Source organism: Ptychodera flava, chromosome 18 (assembly GCF_041260155.1).
Source record: "Ptychodera flava strain L36383 chromosome 18, AS_Pfla_20210202, whole genome shotgun sequence".
Lineage (NCBI taxonomy): Eukaryota > Metazoa > Hemichordata > Enteropneusta > Ptychoderidae > Ptychodera > Ptychodera flava.
The window spans coordinates 34939897-34957100 of record NC_091945.1 but is presented as its reverse complement, the minus strand read 5'-3'; the positions used below and the strand labels follow the sequence as shown (position 1 = coordinate 34957100).

Here is a 17204-nt window from a genome sequence, read left to right as displayed (position 1 = left end):
GATTGAATACAGCAGGAGATACTTGAAGTAGAAATTTTCAATATTTTCACATTCTTTGCTTTCATGTCATGAAAACAAAACGCTAGTATTGTTGATTTGTATAGGACATTGTCGACTGCTATTTAAGAGGTGTGATTACTACAAGAAGACCGTTATAGTTGCAAAGCAAATGTGTGATTAAAAAGAATTTTTGCTCCTTTCGAGTGAGCTCGATGTCGTCGAGAAAGAGATGGAAATACCAGTCGTGAGATATACTATTTTCAATAAATCATTTCAATCAAGCTTGGATGCTTGTCTTCACCGAAATAATTTATGAACGATGTGGATTAGTAAACATGTCAAAGCGGCTGATTATACATCTGTCCTTCCTTCCTCTGTTTTGCTGAGTAACACGTGTGTCGATAACATTGTTTGGGAATGCTCCCAGTCGTTAGAGATATCCCCAACGGTTAAACACTCATGCTGTCGTACGCGTGTTATTCGATTTTCCTACTTGGCAAGTTTGTCAGAACTAGCGAAAGTACATGACAAATTCATGGATTCTGAAAAAAGTCAACAAACACTGAATATTTGAGATTACAATATATGTAACAACCGATGTTTGTCAATGTAATTGAAAGATCCATCTAGTTTATGTGTAGGACGCTGAGCTTGAGAACATAATTCGCGTGGGATACATTCGGAGAACCAGCGAACGCTTATAAATCAGGCTGTCTTACGGTTTGAAACTGACAAATGATAAAAATGCCTGGTCTTCTTAAAGTTCGTCTAACTTGTAATTTTAGCATGATGTAGTACTGAATTTTACAAACCTCGAACCGCTGATGCCCTTTCCTTTAACTGCAGAAAAATAATATCTGATATCAACTCTGTAATTTTATATGACAAATTTCCATTATTAACCTATCTTGTCAAAGGCGGTTTTCATCCCTGAAATAAAGCTGTCGGCTTTATTACTTGTGTGTCAGCCTGATTATACGAGCAGAACAGTATTGCTGTCACATGAAGGATCTCTGTCATGATACATAGAAATTCTTTGTGTAGTCATTGCTGTTATTTAATAAAGCTTGCACGTTGTCATAGCGCGTTTCTCCTTGCACATATCCGGTATATCGAGGGCCTCGGCAGGGCGCGTGTTCTATCACAAAGGCCACTGCAAGCGTGCTGGGCGCCTTAATCTAAATATTTCCATACCCCTTCCTTAGTTATTGTTCGTTGCGAGGCAAGAAATATGCATGGTGCATAGGCCTTGCTAAGTCTATACTCGCCGTCTTTGAAAGAAAAGCCCGCATATCAAGTTACTGATCAGGATACCAAATCAAAACTCGATGTATTAATATATTTCCTTCGAATCGATACTTGTTTTTCATGTCTTATGGTGTGCGCGGAACAGTTTCGCCAACTCTCCTTTTTTGTCACATGATCCTGAGTCTGCCCTTAAACCTCTTATATAAAGATCCAACCTTAATACTCTGAGTATGATATATAGCCTGCCTAATGATACGGCTTAGACAAAGTTTTGCCATTTCAATCCTTAAAATAAAAAAATAAATTTCCTTTCGACTCAACACTGCTGATATACGGAAGAGTATAAACACTCTAACGATAGCAATTATTATACAGCAAGAAAACGTAGTGACAAAAGAACGGACAAAATACAATAATCGATTTGCTTAATCAAATGTACATATGTATAAGGACATGTTCCAGCGCCAAAGGTACTTAATCACTCCTAGCGACGTCAGGAGATTGTGAAATGTCAATAATTTATAAAATGACAAAAATTCGACGACTGTAGGATGAGTACTGTGTTCCCGAAGGTTTTCCTTTGAAATATTCTTTAAAACTCGGCGATGATGAGGCATCGATTTGACATCGAACATGAAAATGTTAGTGAGACCGAAGACATTTCAAATGCTACCACTTCACTAAAGGTAACTCTAGGAGGTGCCTGTTGCAAAAATCACGGGACTCCCTATGTGGTCGCATGGTTACAATTTGTTCCGTCTTTCGCACCCCATGATATTGCTTGCTGTTTCGCAAATTAGAGTCTACAATTCCGCTACACGTACCAATACTCAAACATTCTAAAATTAAAAGTCTTGGTTCCTCTGATGTTCGACAGCATGCTTGGTTTGATGACCCGCTAATGCGAGTGCTGATGCGATTCAATGCATTTGGAATTGTGTGTCAATTCCATCAGAGTGATTGTAATCGTCTCATGCCCAATGTTTAATGGAATTCATTAATCGTTTGTCTGCATTGCAGGTGACTGTAACCTGGCTATTAGACTGTATGTAATGTGCATGTTCACCTCTCGCCTTTCAACAATCTATCATATTATCCTCACTTGACCCTCTGTCCGCAAATAACTTTTTTCGACTATCACGGACCCAGCTACCTTTAACGCCCAGGGCTTGCAGTTGCGTAGGGATCTATACTGTGCCATCACCGCGCGTTGTTTAGCTTCAGCAAAACACCTGCTTAATATTTAATGACTATCCATACGTATATCCATCAATTCATTCATCCACCCATTCACGAATTCGTCCATCCATCATCCATATATTTAGGTACGCTCGTTTGTTCTTCCATTCATTTATTCAAAAGAGATTCATCCGAACACTCAGGAAAGGGTTTTGTTATCCTCTACCAGTCTCTCCACTACCCATCGACCCACCCATCGACCCACTGACCCAGCCACCCATCCGTTCATCCATCATCCATCCATCCATCCATCCATCCATCCATCCATCCATCCATCCATCCATCCATCCACCCTCCCGCCCGTCCGCCCGCCCGTCAGTCTGTCCGTCCGTCCATCCATCCATCCATCCGTCCGTCCATCCATCCATCCATTCATTCAACTACCTCCTAACTGACTGCTGCCACTTATTAATCTAAAATCTATCTCACTACAGTGAAAATCACATTGCCCAAAATTAATCGTTCAACGAACATATAATTCGTTAAAGAACCAGCTTAAATGACATCTTTACAAATCTGACAAGCTTTCAATACATCATACGGGACCAGGTGTAACTAGGTGCATCGAAACTGCAATACAAATATACAATGTACTCCATTTTTTAGCGGTAAACTTTTCTTTCTGTAAACGAATAAATCAGCTGTATCAAAGCTACCCTAGACTGATTGAAGGGATCACGTATTTAGATTGTCTTTGTGTACTTCTTTAAAAAAAAATCGGTGCTTTGCACGAATGAGGAGAAAGGCCCACCTGAACCATTGCAATTAATTTGTATGTACCACCATGCCGCATATTTCAGTGCGAGGTTATCCATCTATGGGATTTCTCATCCTATAAATGGACCAGGTAAATTAACTGGAGAAGAATGACTGTCAGAAGCAAAGCAAATGAATTCATAATTCTCCCATGCGAAAAAAACCTAGATAGATAACATTGGGAACAGGGCTGAGATTTAATGAAGGTACGGTGTTTTAGGTCTTTGATGCATTTTATATGTGAAAGGGGTTCAAGATAAGAAATATTAAAAGAGGAAAACGATTATTGTTGAAGGATAAGGTATTTTATATGAAAAGTCGAGTTCAGGATATTAGATATTATCGAAGGTAAAACTCACCGGTGGATAATGGCATACTGCTCATGTAAAGAGAGGATCTGTTAAGAGGGGGATCTGTACAGTGGGGATTATTGATAGTATGGTTACTGATAAAGGTACGCAAACTTGACCATCAAGAGTCGGGAGGATATGCGCTTGAAGTTGAATGCGAATGCAATCAGAGACAAACAGGTATGCAGAACATAATGAAGACTTAGTTCAGTAACCCTGATTTTGAGATACACACAGAAACATGCCAAACAATTTAATGAAAACTATAAAATTAGCAATCAAGAAGTATTTACAAAGGTACAGTTTCAAAATCGAGTTTGTAAGTTTAAAAATTGAGGCATGCGTGCAGTGAAAATTTATTTGTCCAATATCAGCTTGTCAGTCAACCAGAAGTAACATATCAAGGTAAGGTTACCAGTAGAAATGTTGGCAATTATTCTTTTGGACACATATGCACGTTTTGCTCAGCGTGAGATTAATGAGTTGTGCTTACTCAATCCTTTGCAGGAAGACCTTAGAATAGACTCTATCAAATGAACGGTGTGGCTAAGAATTTACAAACATAAGCTTAGATTCTAATTACGACTTGGGCGTCTCTTTTACGAGAGCTATTTCTGACAGTGGTATTTCTCGCTATAAGATAACGTTAGGTATTTTGAAGCAAAGATCGCATACCACGCCATTTTTCTGCATTGTTCAGGTGCAGCCAACGGAGCTATTCATCGAAAAAGCTATTCCGGAAGCATTTTTGAGGGCAGGGGAAATTTTAATTTTACTAGGGCAGGGGACATATTTTTAGGTGGCAGGGGAGCAAATTTTAGTTTTTTTTGTCGGGCAGGGCAGATATTGGTTTATTGTCCTGGGGACAGGGCTTGGCGAAAAACGAGGAGAGGGGAAGCTACTTTTAAAACGGGGACAGGGGAATTTCAGCCATGGTGTTTCCGGGGATGGGAACACAGGGCAAGTACTTATACCTTTTAAAGGTTACCCAGACTACTTAGCCTATCGATTGACCCAACATCTCACTCTATGTACTGCGAGATGGAAACCAAATAGAAGGCCACTGCAGTATGTTTCTGCATGGGAATGATAATTTTCAGGGATTTTTTTTCTCAGGTTAGGGGAAAATCAACAGGTTTTTGTCATCGCAGCGTAGGGTAGATTCATGTCTGCAGGGGAAATGGAATGACAAAATATTGAGGGTAATTTTTTCCAGCAAGTTTGTTTTCGCCACAGGGCAGGGGAGCTTCAAACATTCACAGTGGGGAGGGGAAACAGGCAAAAATATGTGGGGAGCGGGTAAAAATGAAGTTTGAGTGCGGCAGGGTAAGTCGAAAAATTTTCAGTGGGAGGGCAAATTATGAACAGCTAATTAATTACCCTCTTGACTTAAAATTAGTCAGTTCACATTATTTGTCATGTACAATATATCTTATCATAGTAAGGACCCCTTTAAAAGTGCATTGTTCGTTGGCTGCACCTGATTTTTAACCAACATAAAGTACAATGAAAAGGTGAGAATGGAGTTACCGGAGTTCGCTGCCAGCAACGACAGTTCTGTACAGTTTAAATCTCTATTGACTGTAACTTTGAACTGTAATATGTCGATGAAAATGCCTACCTTTGCTTTAGAGTCAGCCTATCGATGGGTGATAGTATAGTACCACGCACCAGAGAAAAAAGTGCATCACGGCAATAAATTAATCTTCGAGAAAACTCTTCCCAGAGCCTAAATCATCTAGCTACAATACGTAACAGTTTACACTGAATGTCGGAGATTTAAATGCATAACGGTATACGCAACGCCAATATGCCGGTATACGGTATTGACGGAATCGTTCTGAAATGAGCTCTCTTCTTTATTGCTCGTAAGTTGGATAAAGTAATATACAATGTTTTAATAGCTGATTTGTGACGCGGGTAGCGAATGTTTTACCAAAAAAGACTTGCACGTTGGACTATAATAATGTACGTTGTACTATAATAATGATTTAAACTTTCCATAAGTACGTCGGAGATTGTTAAACAGCAAATGACCGTTTATGTGTTAAGCAATCTTGCACTCTCGGTTGAAATATACGTATAAATGTCTTTTTATGCAAAATCTTCTCTGCCACCATATTTTGTATGATTTACTATGCAATGCTACATGTTTTGCTGAAAACTGAATTTTAGTCCAGACAAGCATTAATTTGTCGACAAAACTTTTGATTGCGAGGTTTGTGTATTTGTGCGTACTTTAGGGGAGAATAGCACCATGCATGGACTACGAATGTACAATGCATTGCAGAATAAATATTATGAAATTGCTATCAGAAGTTACAGCTTTTGTTCCCTTGAAGTTCTCCCTTGGATATGAGGTATTTATTGTTCAGCAGATGGAAATGTACTAATTGATAAACTTCCCTGCTTTAAGGGGTCATTAGACTTTCTTCATTGTCTTTCGTGCATTCGTAAATTGGCCAAACGGAAATAGTGTATCAAAGCTTGCTTTCGTGATGTTTCTTACAGAACATTCGAAAGCAAAATCGTCAAGCTTGAATAATATATATATATATATTATATATATATATATATATATATATATATATATATATATATATATATATATATAATATATATATATATATATATATATATCCACGTGCGCAAGCTGACTAAAATTTCATTGGACGGTACTCTAGGAAGACAGGACTGTAGTCACATTAAACACTAAACTATCTTCCTGGAGTGAATGATTACCATGATAGTATTTTGAAGAAAAGGAGAATTTCGGGTTTTTTTCTTTGAACTTTGTATCAGTTGTTGAAAATAATTTCTCCTCAAATTTGTATGAAATAAGTTGTGACAGGGAAAAGCAACAGTTACACTTTCTGTAAGACTTACTGTTCCTTGTTAAAAGAGAGAGACAATCTCATTTCTGCAGAGTGCTGCAATATTAGCTACAAACGGAAACAAACTCTCCTCACATATCATGTGGATTCGCAGAGGGTCAGGACTAACAGTCAACGCAGATTGCAACTAATAATTTATTTGGGAGGATCAATGCAGAATTTATTAGGCGAAGGGAGATGTAATGGCTTCATGATGAAGGCGGTAAATCAGATGACTCGATCAGTCAGGCAAAATGATTGAATAGGCGTATAGGTTTCATGAATACAACTGGAGTGGGCATTGGTTTAGCGGTTATTATGTCTCTTTATTATCACCGTCTTGCGGTAATAACTCCCTGGACGGGGTTACGTTTTATGATGATTACGAATATCGCGTTCTAGCTTGTCACTTTCCACTCATATTCCCGGATAAACAAGAGCTAGCCCCGGGAAGATTTGCCTAGTGATACCAACCACACGCAGGCTACAATCATAATACAGGCTCCCTTATACACATACTATTTCTGATCGGCACAGCTGTCTTGACGATACAAAACAGTTGATACGCACATACAAGCATGTCTAAGTTAGCTTACTCTGCAAAACATCTATCATGTTACAAAAGGTCCGGATAAAGTCAAAAGGAACACGTACATATACAAAGCTTATATCACAAGGACAAGATACATAATATACTATTACTAAGTGGGTAAACTAAGGATCGTATAGCATGTCACAAAATTGATCTGTTAGACAAGAGTTGTTTAGAGACATGACATAGATTGATATTCACGAATTAGTTTGTCAAAATACGATATAGTGGGTCAGTTATCGGCGGCCATTATTCATAACTTTTGCAAGGATGAGTTTACTAAACTGTAAAGCATCATAGAAACACATAAGAATACGAAGGAAAGGGCAATATCACGCCACTTCAAATCAACGAGCAAGAATGGGAACGTACGTTAGAAGGAAGATGACGTGCTGTAGTACATGTATCATGTAGATGCGAAAAGAAATCCTTCATGGGTTATTAAATGCAAGTCGTTGAAATATTTCCGCACGGGCGAAAACATTGAAGACTTTACGTATATTACAATCTGATTGGATGAGAGTAAGATTACTTTTCAGCGAAATATTTCTTCGACGCTATGATGAGCCTCAATTCCCGTTCCGTGCTTTTCTCACTGCTCTCGTTACACATGATGAAATTCCAACCCTCACACCAACGGTTACTGACAAACATCCATTAGAAACGAGCGGAAGACACAACCAGCGTAAAATATTACACTACGAATATATGACAAAAGCAGGATGCCTTGCAATTCGGTATCTACCTGCTTCACTGTATAAAGGTCTGATCATTCTAGCGTAGTATCATCAAGGATGTAAGTGGTCTCAATTAATGATTAACAACCACTTCAATACGCAGGAAAATGATAAAATTTTAAATACTTTGCACACAGAAAGAGAAGACAAATTCTCCGAAATGCCGTCGCTCTCTTTAAATGAGGCAAGGATAAGAGTTCAACGCCACAGTTGTTGGGTCTGGTAGCAATATGTTCAAGCAGCCATACAGCACATCGCGGTATATAAGTCTGCAGCCAGCTAATCTGTTTGAATATTCAATTATCCATAACCCCTGACCTCTCCTTCAGGAGGAAGAATAACTGTGCGCAGAGCGTATACCTAGGTAAGCTTTAATGGGCGATACGTTTCACTGTGCAAGCGCCAAGATTAGTCGTGAACTCTGGAACAGCTTTCTAGCGCCGTGGATGTTTGTCAGCTCAGATGTACATCGCTAGCCCAACGCTAAACCTTAACACGTTTGTGTTCTGACCTAGTATCGATTCACCGGCTCTAATCGTTGAAACCAATCAGATGAAGATAAAGAACAACATCGTATCGATATGAGTATCGGAAAAGGAAATTTATCACGCACACGGATTTCTAACATTGAAAAGGAATAATATAGAACCAGACTTTTAAATTTCATCCAACTAGGTTGAGATTGCACAATCTTTGTCAAACGTGCGAAGTGTTGTTTCATCGTACTCTCATTCACCCGTGGTTACTCTTCTTTTTCAACGGCTATGCATGCGCAAGCGACTCTTCTCGCTCCCTCCCAGCTTATCGTCCTGTTGGTATGCTTCGGCTACTGCTATGGTAGAGAGATTGTGGTCTCTGTGATGTTGAACATGTACGACGACCAGTCACAATACTCGGCCAAAAGAATCGCACCAGGCGTTGATGTAGCGGTGGACAAGGTGAATGATGATTCGGACATATTGCGGGATCATCACTTACGGGCGCTGTTGAATGATAGTGGTTGCGATTTCATTCCGGCGCTGAAAACCGTTACCGATGTACGGACGCTTCACGACCCAGATGTCATCATAGGACCCGCATGTTGGGTCCCGATGGACATTGTTGCTTCGCTGTCCGGACACTGGCACCTGCCAGTTCTGTCTGGAGCTGCCGAAGACCCAACCTACAGCAAAAGATACCGATTTCCAACCCTTACTCGAACTTACCCTCACTTGTCAAAACTGGCGTCAGCCTTCGTAACTATGCTTAAATACTTTGACGTACATCTGATAGGGTTCCTTTACAACGCCGAGGATAAGTCCCGTTACATAGCAGGATACTCGTTGGACAGTCTCGTCGAATCCCCAACGACAAATGTTTCGTTTTCTAGTGACCCTGCTGGAAAAAGAGGTATAAAGGAAATATTCAGTCCTAAAGAAAAGGAAGCACTCTTTAATGACGTCATGGGAGTATCAAGAAGTAGGTGCATTATTTTTCTCATTTTTGTAGCTAATGTTGGAAAGCTTTGTGTATACCATCACACAATGCCCGCAATAACGACACCGTAAATGACGAAAAAAACACGCAAATCAAACCTAGTTTTTTTCACACACTTTGTGTGATAACTAATCGACTTGGCGTCGTTTCGGTACTGTGTGCGCTGCAACGGCGACGTTGCGAGAATAACACACTTCCCCTATTTCATCAGGGGAAGAAAAAATACCAGACAGTGTACTGTTTACTTCTGTCGACCACGTATTATCATTAAATAATAACGTCACATCGAATGAAAATTACAATTTTCGATAATCTTAAACGTGAAATTTGGATGAGAAGTCTTACGTCTTATGTAAATCCCAATTACTCTAAAGTGGCTACCCTTTGGCGTAATGCTAATTGGCGTATTTTTTTGCTTATGTCGTATCGAAATGAAGCACACAACATTATTACAACTTCGCAACCCCGAATTTTCCAAAATATCCCGGAGCAAACACAAAATACTCAATCAATCTTCGATATCAACCATGCGAAATGAAAAGCCCTCCTATAATTTCGTTGATATGACTTGAGCCATAATTACTTTCTGAAGGAGATATGGAGTGAGTGTTGCTTATCAAATTATTTTCATTTGACGAAGTAGAGTATTGCTGATAATCAATGCCATCAAAGTAACAAAAGGCCAAATTTGGCATTACATGCTGTAAATGGAAAGAAAATGTCTCGAGGACTGGGCGGTGTTTCAGTAGCAGGAAGAGAAATAGGGAAACGTCTGAATGAAAGACTTTCACGGAGTGAGAAGCATTTACTACTAAATTTGTGCGAAGAGATGTTTTCCCTTACCGTTGAAACCGAGAACTGGGAATAAAATGCATCTTGGATGTCGCACAGTGATAACTAAGTCATGCACGTTCTCAGCGGTTCTATTTGAATATGCAAATGATTTCAATAACCCTTTACCTCAACGTGCGTAGCAAGAGACTTTATCTCCATTCGCATCTCGACGTCGGTTGGAACATTCTGTGCTACACAGCAAAGCTTTTAGATGGAACCTGCCCGAGTCACTTCCCAGACAACTGAAAAACTGAATATTCTACCCCACATGCTGGTGCGTATTTGCCATTTGGAGCACATCTGAACACATTTTGCCGCTATGAGTAAGTCTCTTTAGAAACGCGACGCTTTGATTCGACCAAATCGAAGCAGTATTGTGAATGGTATGCAAAAATGTGCTATTGATCTGCGAACAACATTATTTCTTAAAAGCCATCACAGATATTAAACATTAAGAAACAGATAGAAGGACGTAACGAGCAGGCAATGAAACAGGGATGCGAGCACGCGACGAACATGGGTTTCGATGTTGCAGAGACACTTAGCGGTTCATTTACACTTCTCCAAGCTTGCTGAGTGCTGCCCGGTGATTTATCTCACGTCAAGAATTGAAACTTTAAATCTGGACAGCATAGTGATCTGGATGCTGCTGGTTTAATTTTAGACGCCGATTCAAAGATTTATTTGCTATTTCATGATGAAGCGCAGTAGTCCGAAATCACGTCTTCGATGTAAATATTCCCTATTTTTGGCGTTTTTGCTGATCGACGCCATTCACGCCAGAAATTTTCTGATATCAGTTATTCTGAAGATCACGGACGACCCTTACGAGAGTCCATACACGGCGGCTATGATCACTCCCGGAATTCAGATAGCGGTCGACTCAGTGAACAATGATACTTCCTTGCTTCCAGATGACAGCCTGCGAGCCATGGTGAACGATAGTGGCTGCAATACCACCCAGGCCGCGTTTACTCTCACTGATATGAGAACCTTCTACGATCCTGATGTGATCGTCGGACCAGCTTGCTGGTTGTCGATGGATGCTGTAGCGCCTCTTGCAGGGCATTGGAATCTGCCAATTCTGTCCGGTGCGGCCGAAGACCCGACATTCAGTGACAGATCAAAGTTTCCTACCCTGACTAGAACCTATCCCCACTTCCAGAAACTGTCGTATGCCCTGATTAAGATCCTTAGTTACTTCTATTTGGGTTACATTGGTCTGTTGTACGACGTTGACAATCAATCCAACTACATCATGGCGTATTCCCTGAACCTGGAAGTGACGTTAACACCTAACGTAACATTCCCGAGTGATGCAGCTGGCAGTCGTAGTTTTACAGCCAAAAGGACAACCCTGGAGTACAGGCAGTTAGTTTATCAAGATGTTACAAGCTCATCAAGAAGTAGGTACTAAGTTTTAGTTGATGAGTTACAAACAGCGATGGTAGCTTTTCCCTTGATCTTCTTTCTTTTGAGCTCGTATTTGCTCTCGTATGTCTTAGTCCCGTTCTCGATCAGCGAGATGGACAAGCATACACAGACACACACACCGTCAGCACCGACAGTAATGTAGAGTGACGTTAATTTCAACCGTTCTTAAAATCACTTAAAGGATCGCATTTTCTGAGTGATTGTAAAATATGGAACGACAATAGCTTTGAATCAATGAAGGATTAAGTGTTTGTTAATGACGTCCCCCCGGAGCCGCGTATTTAATTAGCAAAAGTCTTGCCCGACAATTCCGATATTCTGATTGTTAACTTCGATGCTTTGTGTAATATCCTTTACCACAAAGGCATTCATCAAGGTTTGTATTGCTCTGAGATGCAGGCGTCTCCCGTCACCACGGGAACAAATTTCCGATACTGTGTGTGTGTATATAGACATCATTTTCTTAGCTCCAGGTTCCTGGCTATCTTGATTTTCATACCGTACACGTGACCTGGCGACAGAAAGCCATCTTTTTGAGTATACTGTAGACGTCGCTTACTTTGCAAGTCGTAATTCATACTCATTTCATTAAAAAGACCCAAGAGTAGGAAAGACTAAGTTACAAAATAATTGGATAATTCGTCATGTTCTTAACACAAATGATAAAGTTACGGAACTCATCTCACAGACTTCATTTCCTGCCTCTAGCTGACGACTCTCACATACCTCTCAGTTATAATTGTGCAGATTGTTTTGCAATTTCCGTCGATTAGTGACTTTTAAGCCGATTTTTATTGCACGAATATTTCATAAACATTATTTATATCCGAATGGAGGGAAGAAAGAACGTGTACATACGTTTGAATGGGGATTATTCAGAGCATATAGCACAAAGAAATACCGTTAATCGTTAAAATATATTATTCGGAAAAGAAGGCAAAATTTCCACACTATACTTTTAGGTGGTTATAAGACAGTTTCGAGTTCTGATGTCGACTTATGCAATTCATCATGGGCATCATGAATCACTTCACACACAATAGCTTGCCAACAGTCTCTCTGATCACCAAGGGCCACTTTAGGACACGAAGCATTGTCAATTTTACCCTACACTTAGACGGTTGGCCAACATGTGATTAGTAATTGCCTATTATTCATCGATTTCAGCCCTATCCATTACATCCACAACTCCCATGGTTTTCTTATGAGTCGCAATGATGCTACAGTGTTTTAAATGAAAGCAATTTGTATGATAATTTAAATCAGGTAAAACATCCTCTGTGTCTTACCTTCCAATCAGATAACCCCAAGTCTGTCGCCATTCTTTGCGTCTCTCTTCAAGAAAACATTGCATTTATATACCATCTACACAAAAAACTGCACTTTATCCATAAACGTGTTTTCTAGGATTTCGAATTCTTAGCTTCAATCTGTATGGTAATGATCACGGACAGGGTTGAAATGAACAAACAATTTATTTCCCGCCATGCAAAGTTCCCCCAAAAAGCATGTGCAAACACATGAACACGTAAATGAAATTGGAGAAAGACAGTACAGTAGAACGACCTTCGGCTGGCGTAAGATCAGTTTGATTTGCCCTACACGACATTTCTATAGAAATTCATTTATATTGGAGACAAAAATATAAAACATTAACTTGTCAAACATCATCTTCCTTAATTAAAAGTCACAATGCGACGTCGCAATAATCACATTAATGATGATGAAAAGAGAAATGGGATAAAATGCTTTTAGAGACACACTAATTAAGCTCATTTACAGTCGGTATATACACTTAAAAATTTCCCAGACACTTATGATCATACCGGATGACAATATAAATTATATGTATATCACTGCTAAACAATCAAAGCTGGATTTAGTGGCGATTCTTCTCCAGAATGAACCGACAAACAGAGGGTCCTCCACATGTGGAACACACATTCAAATTTCATCAGTTGCTAAACCCTCAATCAGTTTTGTAATTTACGAATACTTATCCTCGACTCGTCACGCTATTAACCGCCATGCTTTATTCAGTTTTAAGTGAAACTGAATCAAACATGATGATCTCATAAGGATAGGAGATAGCAGGATATCACAGAAAGGCTTGTGTTTATAAATGAAATGTTTTCGTTCGGAAATCTGAGTATCAGGTTTAAATAGCTGATCTTACAAACTAAATGTCAAGTGTATTAATGAGCAGGAAATGAATTTCTGCAAACTTTCGTGTAAAAGAGCCGAGCCGTGACGACAGTATTTGTTCGTCTCCTGAGAAATGAAGTCGATCACCGAAGGACTGAATATCAAGCAGTGTAGGCACACGACAAGGGACCATTTCTCGAAACGCCAAGTACTGTATTTGTCGCTTATTTCTTTGCAATGTTGCCTTCAGCAGTTTTATTCCTCATTTACAATCGTTTGCAAAATTCAGACTTGAAAAGAAAGTGAGGCTAGCGGTAGGGATTATATTAGTGCGTGCATAGGACACCGTTGAGCTGATTTAACTCCCGATGAACGTGTCCAATTTCCCAGAATTCAATAGCAATGGTGTACACTCCACGTAAAATAGAAATGCATCACTGAGAAGGTTCCAGACTTTGAAATGCAGTGTCTAGCAATGCACCATATCGCAGAGAGATTGCACTACCAGATAGCAGATTCAGAAACACATTATGCACCAGTATCCTGGTGCCATTTATTTTTTCCGAGCAAGTGATAGATATTATCATAAGCCTATCAATTGGATGTGTCAAATCTGGTATTGTTCGTCAATGTCGTTATTGTACTGCCAATGACGTGCGCTCCGTAGAACAGCAAAAAGAGAACACCTTTTACCGTAGCAACGTTTGTTGAGCGCCCGTCGTGTAAGTCGACTAGGCTGATAAGTCCACTCGATTGAATTTTCTAAAAGATGACTTGTCATGATTACCGTGATTAATTTTTTGATGTATCGAATTTACATGGTAAAGGTTAGAATTGCCATTTGAAACAGAAAACCACTGGTGTGAAATATATAAATGGACGAAAATGCATGCTCTGGTGCAACATTTTGTGAACACACAACCAACTTTAATTAGGCTACGCGAGGATGAAAAGTTCGTTCTGGACGTCTGCTAACTCTGCTAACCCTTAACAAGAAAATGCAACTATTCCAAGCTGAGGGTAAACGCATTGCTTGCCATGAAATGAGACCCGTAGGTCACAATTTCCACATGGTAGCAGGTCAAATGGTAAAATGAAATAGGGTTAGCCAATGTTTGGCCCCACGAGTTACAGGCAATTATAACACATTGACTTCGACACAAAAACCCTAACTGACTAAAATATGAGTAGTTTGTACTTGTAGTGTTTGTAAATTGTACTTATAGTGTTTGCTTGACATTGATATTGTCATAATACTATTTCTGAAATCAAAACTTTTCTTGTTTAGTTTTCAAATCGTATATTATATCAATTTTAGCACACAGCAATTCTTTACATTCTTGGAACTTGAATAATAAAGAGAAAACCACATTTCTCAGCATATATACAAGTCAGTCTACTATGATAGTCGACTTGTTGCCATGGTTACCGTTATATTACACTGCAGCATGTAGCGAAGGACAGGAAAGGTTTGGCCTTCGTCAAGAAAATAATAACGATAACGTTGATCAGTTTTCACAATTGTAAAACAAGGGTATTGGAATCGGACAATGGGCAATTAGTATCTGTTAAGCTATCTTGAGTAAACGAAAGAGATAAAATTGCAAACATTAGTCATACTCGAGACAGTCGCTGATTAATTAATAAATGAACTCAAGAAAAGCGTGAAAAGATAAACATACTGCAGAGAAAGAAAACAGTAACGAGCGTCTTAATTGCATGAATATTTCAAATAATGAAGACATTCAGAGTTGATGGACTGCATGAATGATAAGAATGCATGAACAGACTTGATAACGTCTTACTGTCTTGTCAAGACGCAAACATATTCTGATCTACACTGTTGTCTGAAGTGTTTCACATTGATAATAGGATGTTTACTGTTAACTGGCAAAACATCCAATATTATGTCACTATTCTTGTTCAGGAAAATATATTTAAGGCAATTAATTGCTCTCTTATAGTTTTTAAGACAATTAATTACTTTCTTATACTTTTGACAATCTCGATAACGTATGACATTTGGTGTGCTGTCAGGCGTAATCAAGATTAAAGAAACTACTGGCACCATCACTATTCGGCAGTCAAAAACTCTTTACTCAAAAATTCATTTACATCGCGAATAATTTTTTTTTGCGTCGTTGTAGTGCAAACATCATGCACAGATTATAAAGTGATCAAACAAGAGATTTTGATAGCTATGAAGATTAATGATGAAAACTGTCTGTAGTTATGCCGTTATTGAATTTAAGGGCAATGTCGTTTCCATGGTTACGTCATCTCCACCAAACAAGCCTTTCAAATCAACACATTAAGCTTACTTTCAGTCACCCTTCAGGTAAATTAATTATATGCGTCATTAATGTATCGAAACGTTTGCTGACCCTTATAACGTGTAAGACTTAAATTTTGATCGCACTAAGTCTTATGTATTAATCTATCAAAGGGGGACGCTTTTCGTTGAAACCTGTGAGAGTTAAGTATTGTGGTCAGATGTGTGCATTTTCGTCCTTCACACTCCTGATCAGTTGAGATGAACACTACTTGCAGGGTGTCTGCCACATACAGTGTTGTAATGCTGATGTTATCTGTTACTCGATAAGTATTCTGAATCACTGTGATGATGCTCTTCACAGGTGGTAAAAAATCCCTCACAAGGTGATGTTCTGTGTGTGCCGAAGCAATCGTTACGACCGTAACAAGAGACTATTATCGTCCCGTTTCTATTTGCCCAGGCTTCTGCATAACTGCATAGGCTACTTCAAGTTTCCATGAAAATGATACGTTGCGCCAGAAACGGAAGGCAGGGGGTGTTATGAAATGTCAAAATTAGCGTAGGTTAATGAAATTTTGACTCTCTAACCTTCGAATTCCCGCCGGCTTGAGATCAATTTCAAGAAACAAATTAACATTCCTTTTAAATAGAGATATGCAAAACATAGCCCATAAAGAGATGGTAACTCTGATATGAATGTGTTTATATTGTCAACAAGGCAAGAACGCTGTGATAATTTGGTTTGGCTATGTCCCAAACTGGGTTACGTTTATGACTCTTAGCGATAATAGGGACAACTATACGATAATTAATCATGTGATATAACTGTACGTATAACTGTGTAACTGTACGATTACGTCACCGTATTAGAATTACCAGGAGTGACTCCTTCAATCATCAGTTAAAAGTGGTCAAGATTGCTAGATGTTGACGGATACATAAAACAATGTGACAATTTTTCTTTATATTTTTTTCAAAAAAAAATCTTATTCAAAACATTTGTACTAGATTATGTAGATTATTATTTTTCCTACAAACTTTATGCAATGAAGCATGTTCTGCAGAGATGGACGAAACGTAAAGCGTAGTAAAACACTTAGTGTGCAAAACAAACCATTTATTTGTCCAGGGAGAGCGTTTTAAGATAAAACACTTTGAGGCATGTGGAAATGACTGCAGCGCATGAAGAATACAGTAGAAGCTAGCCGTAATTCAACGCTGTTTGGATTCTGTGGACAATTCCTG

At 39.1% G+C, this 17204-nt stretch overlaps 1 protein-coding gene across 6 annotated transcripts in view; it reads left to right on the top strand.

Moving 5' to 3' along the window:
* LOC139117471 (atrial natriuretic peptide receptor 1-like) overlaps positions 1-17204 on the top strand; it is a 174735-nt gene that overhangs the window by 102466 nt on the left and 55065 nt on the right. For 2 of the 6 annotated variants that reach the window (XM_070680600.1, XM_070680598.1), the window contains exon 1: positions 10257-11511. The exons of 2 other annotated variants lie outside the window; for them this stretch is intronic. In XM_070680600.1, the coding sequence (XP_070536701.1) occupies positions 10800-11511 (712 nt within the window). In that variant the 5' untranslated portion in view covers positions 10257-10799. Of the gene's footprint in view, positions 1-8152; positions 9254-10256; positions 11512-17204 lie in introns of those variants that run through there. 2 more of the 6 variants (XM_070680602.1, XM_070680601.1) reach the window with 2 other exon arrangements.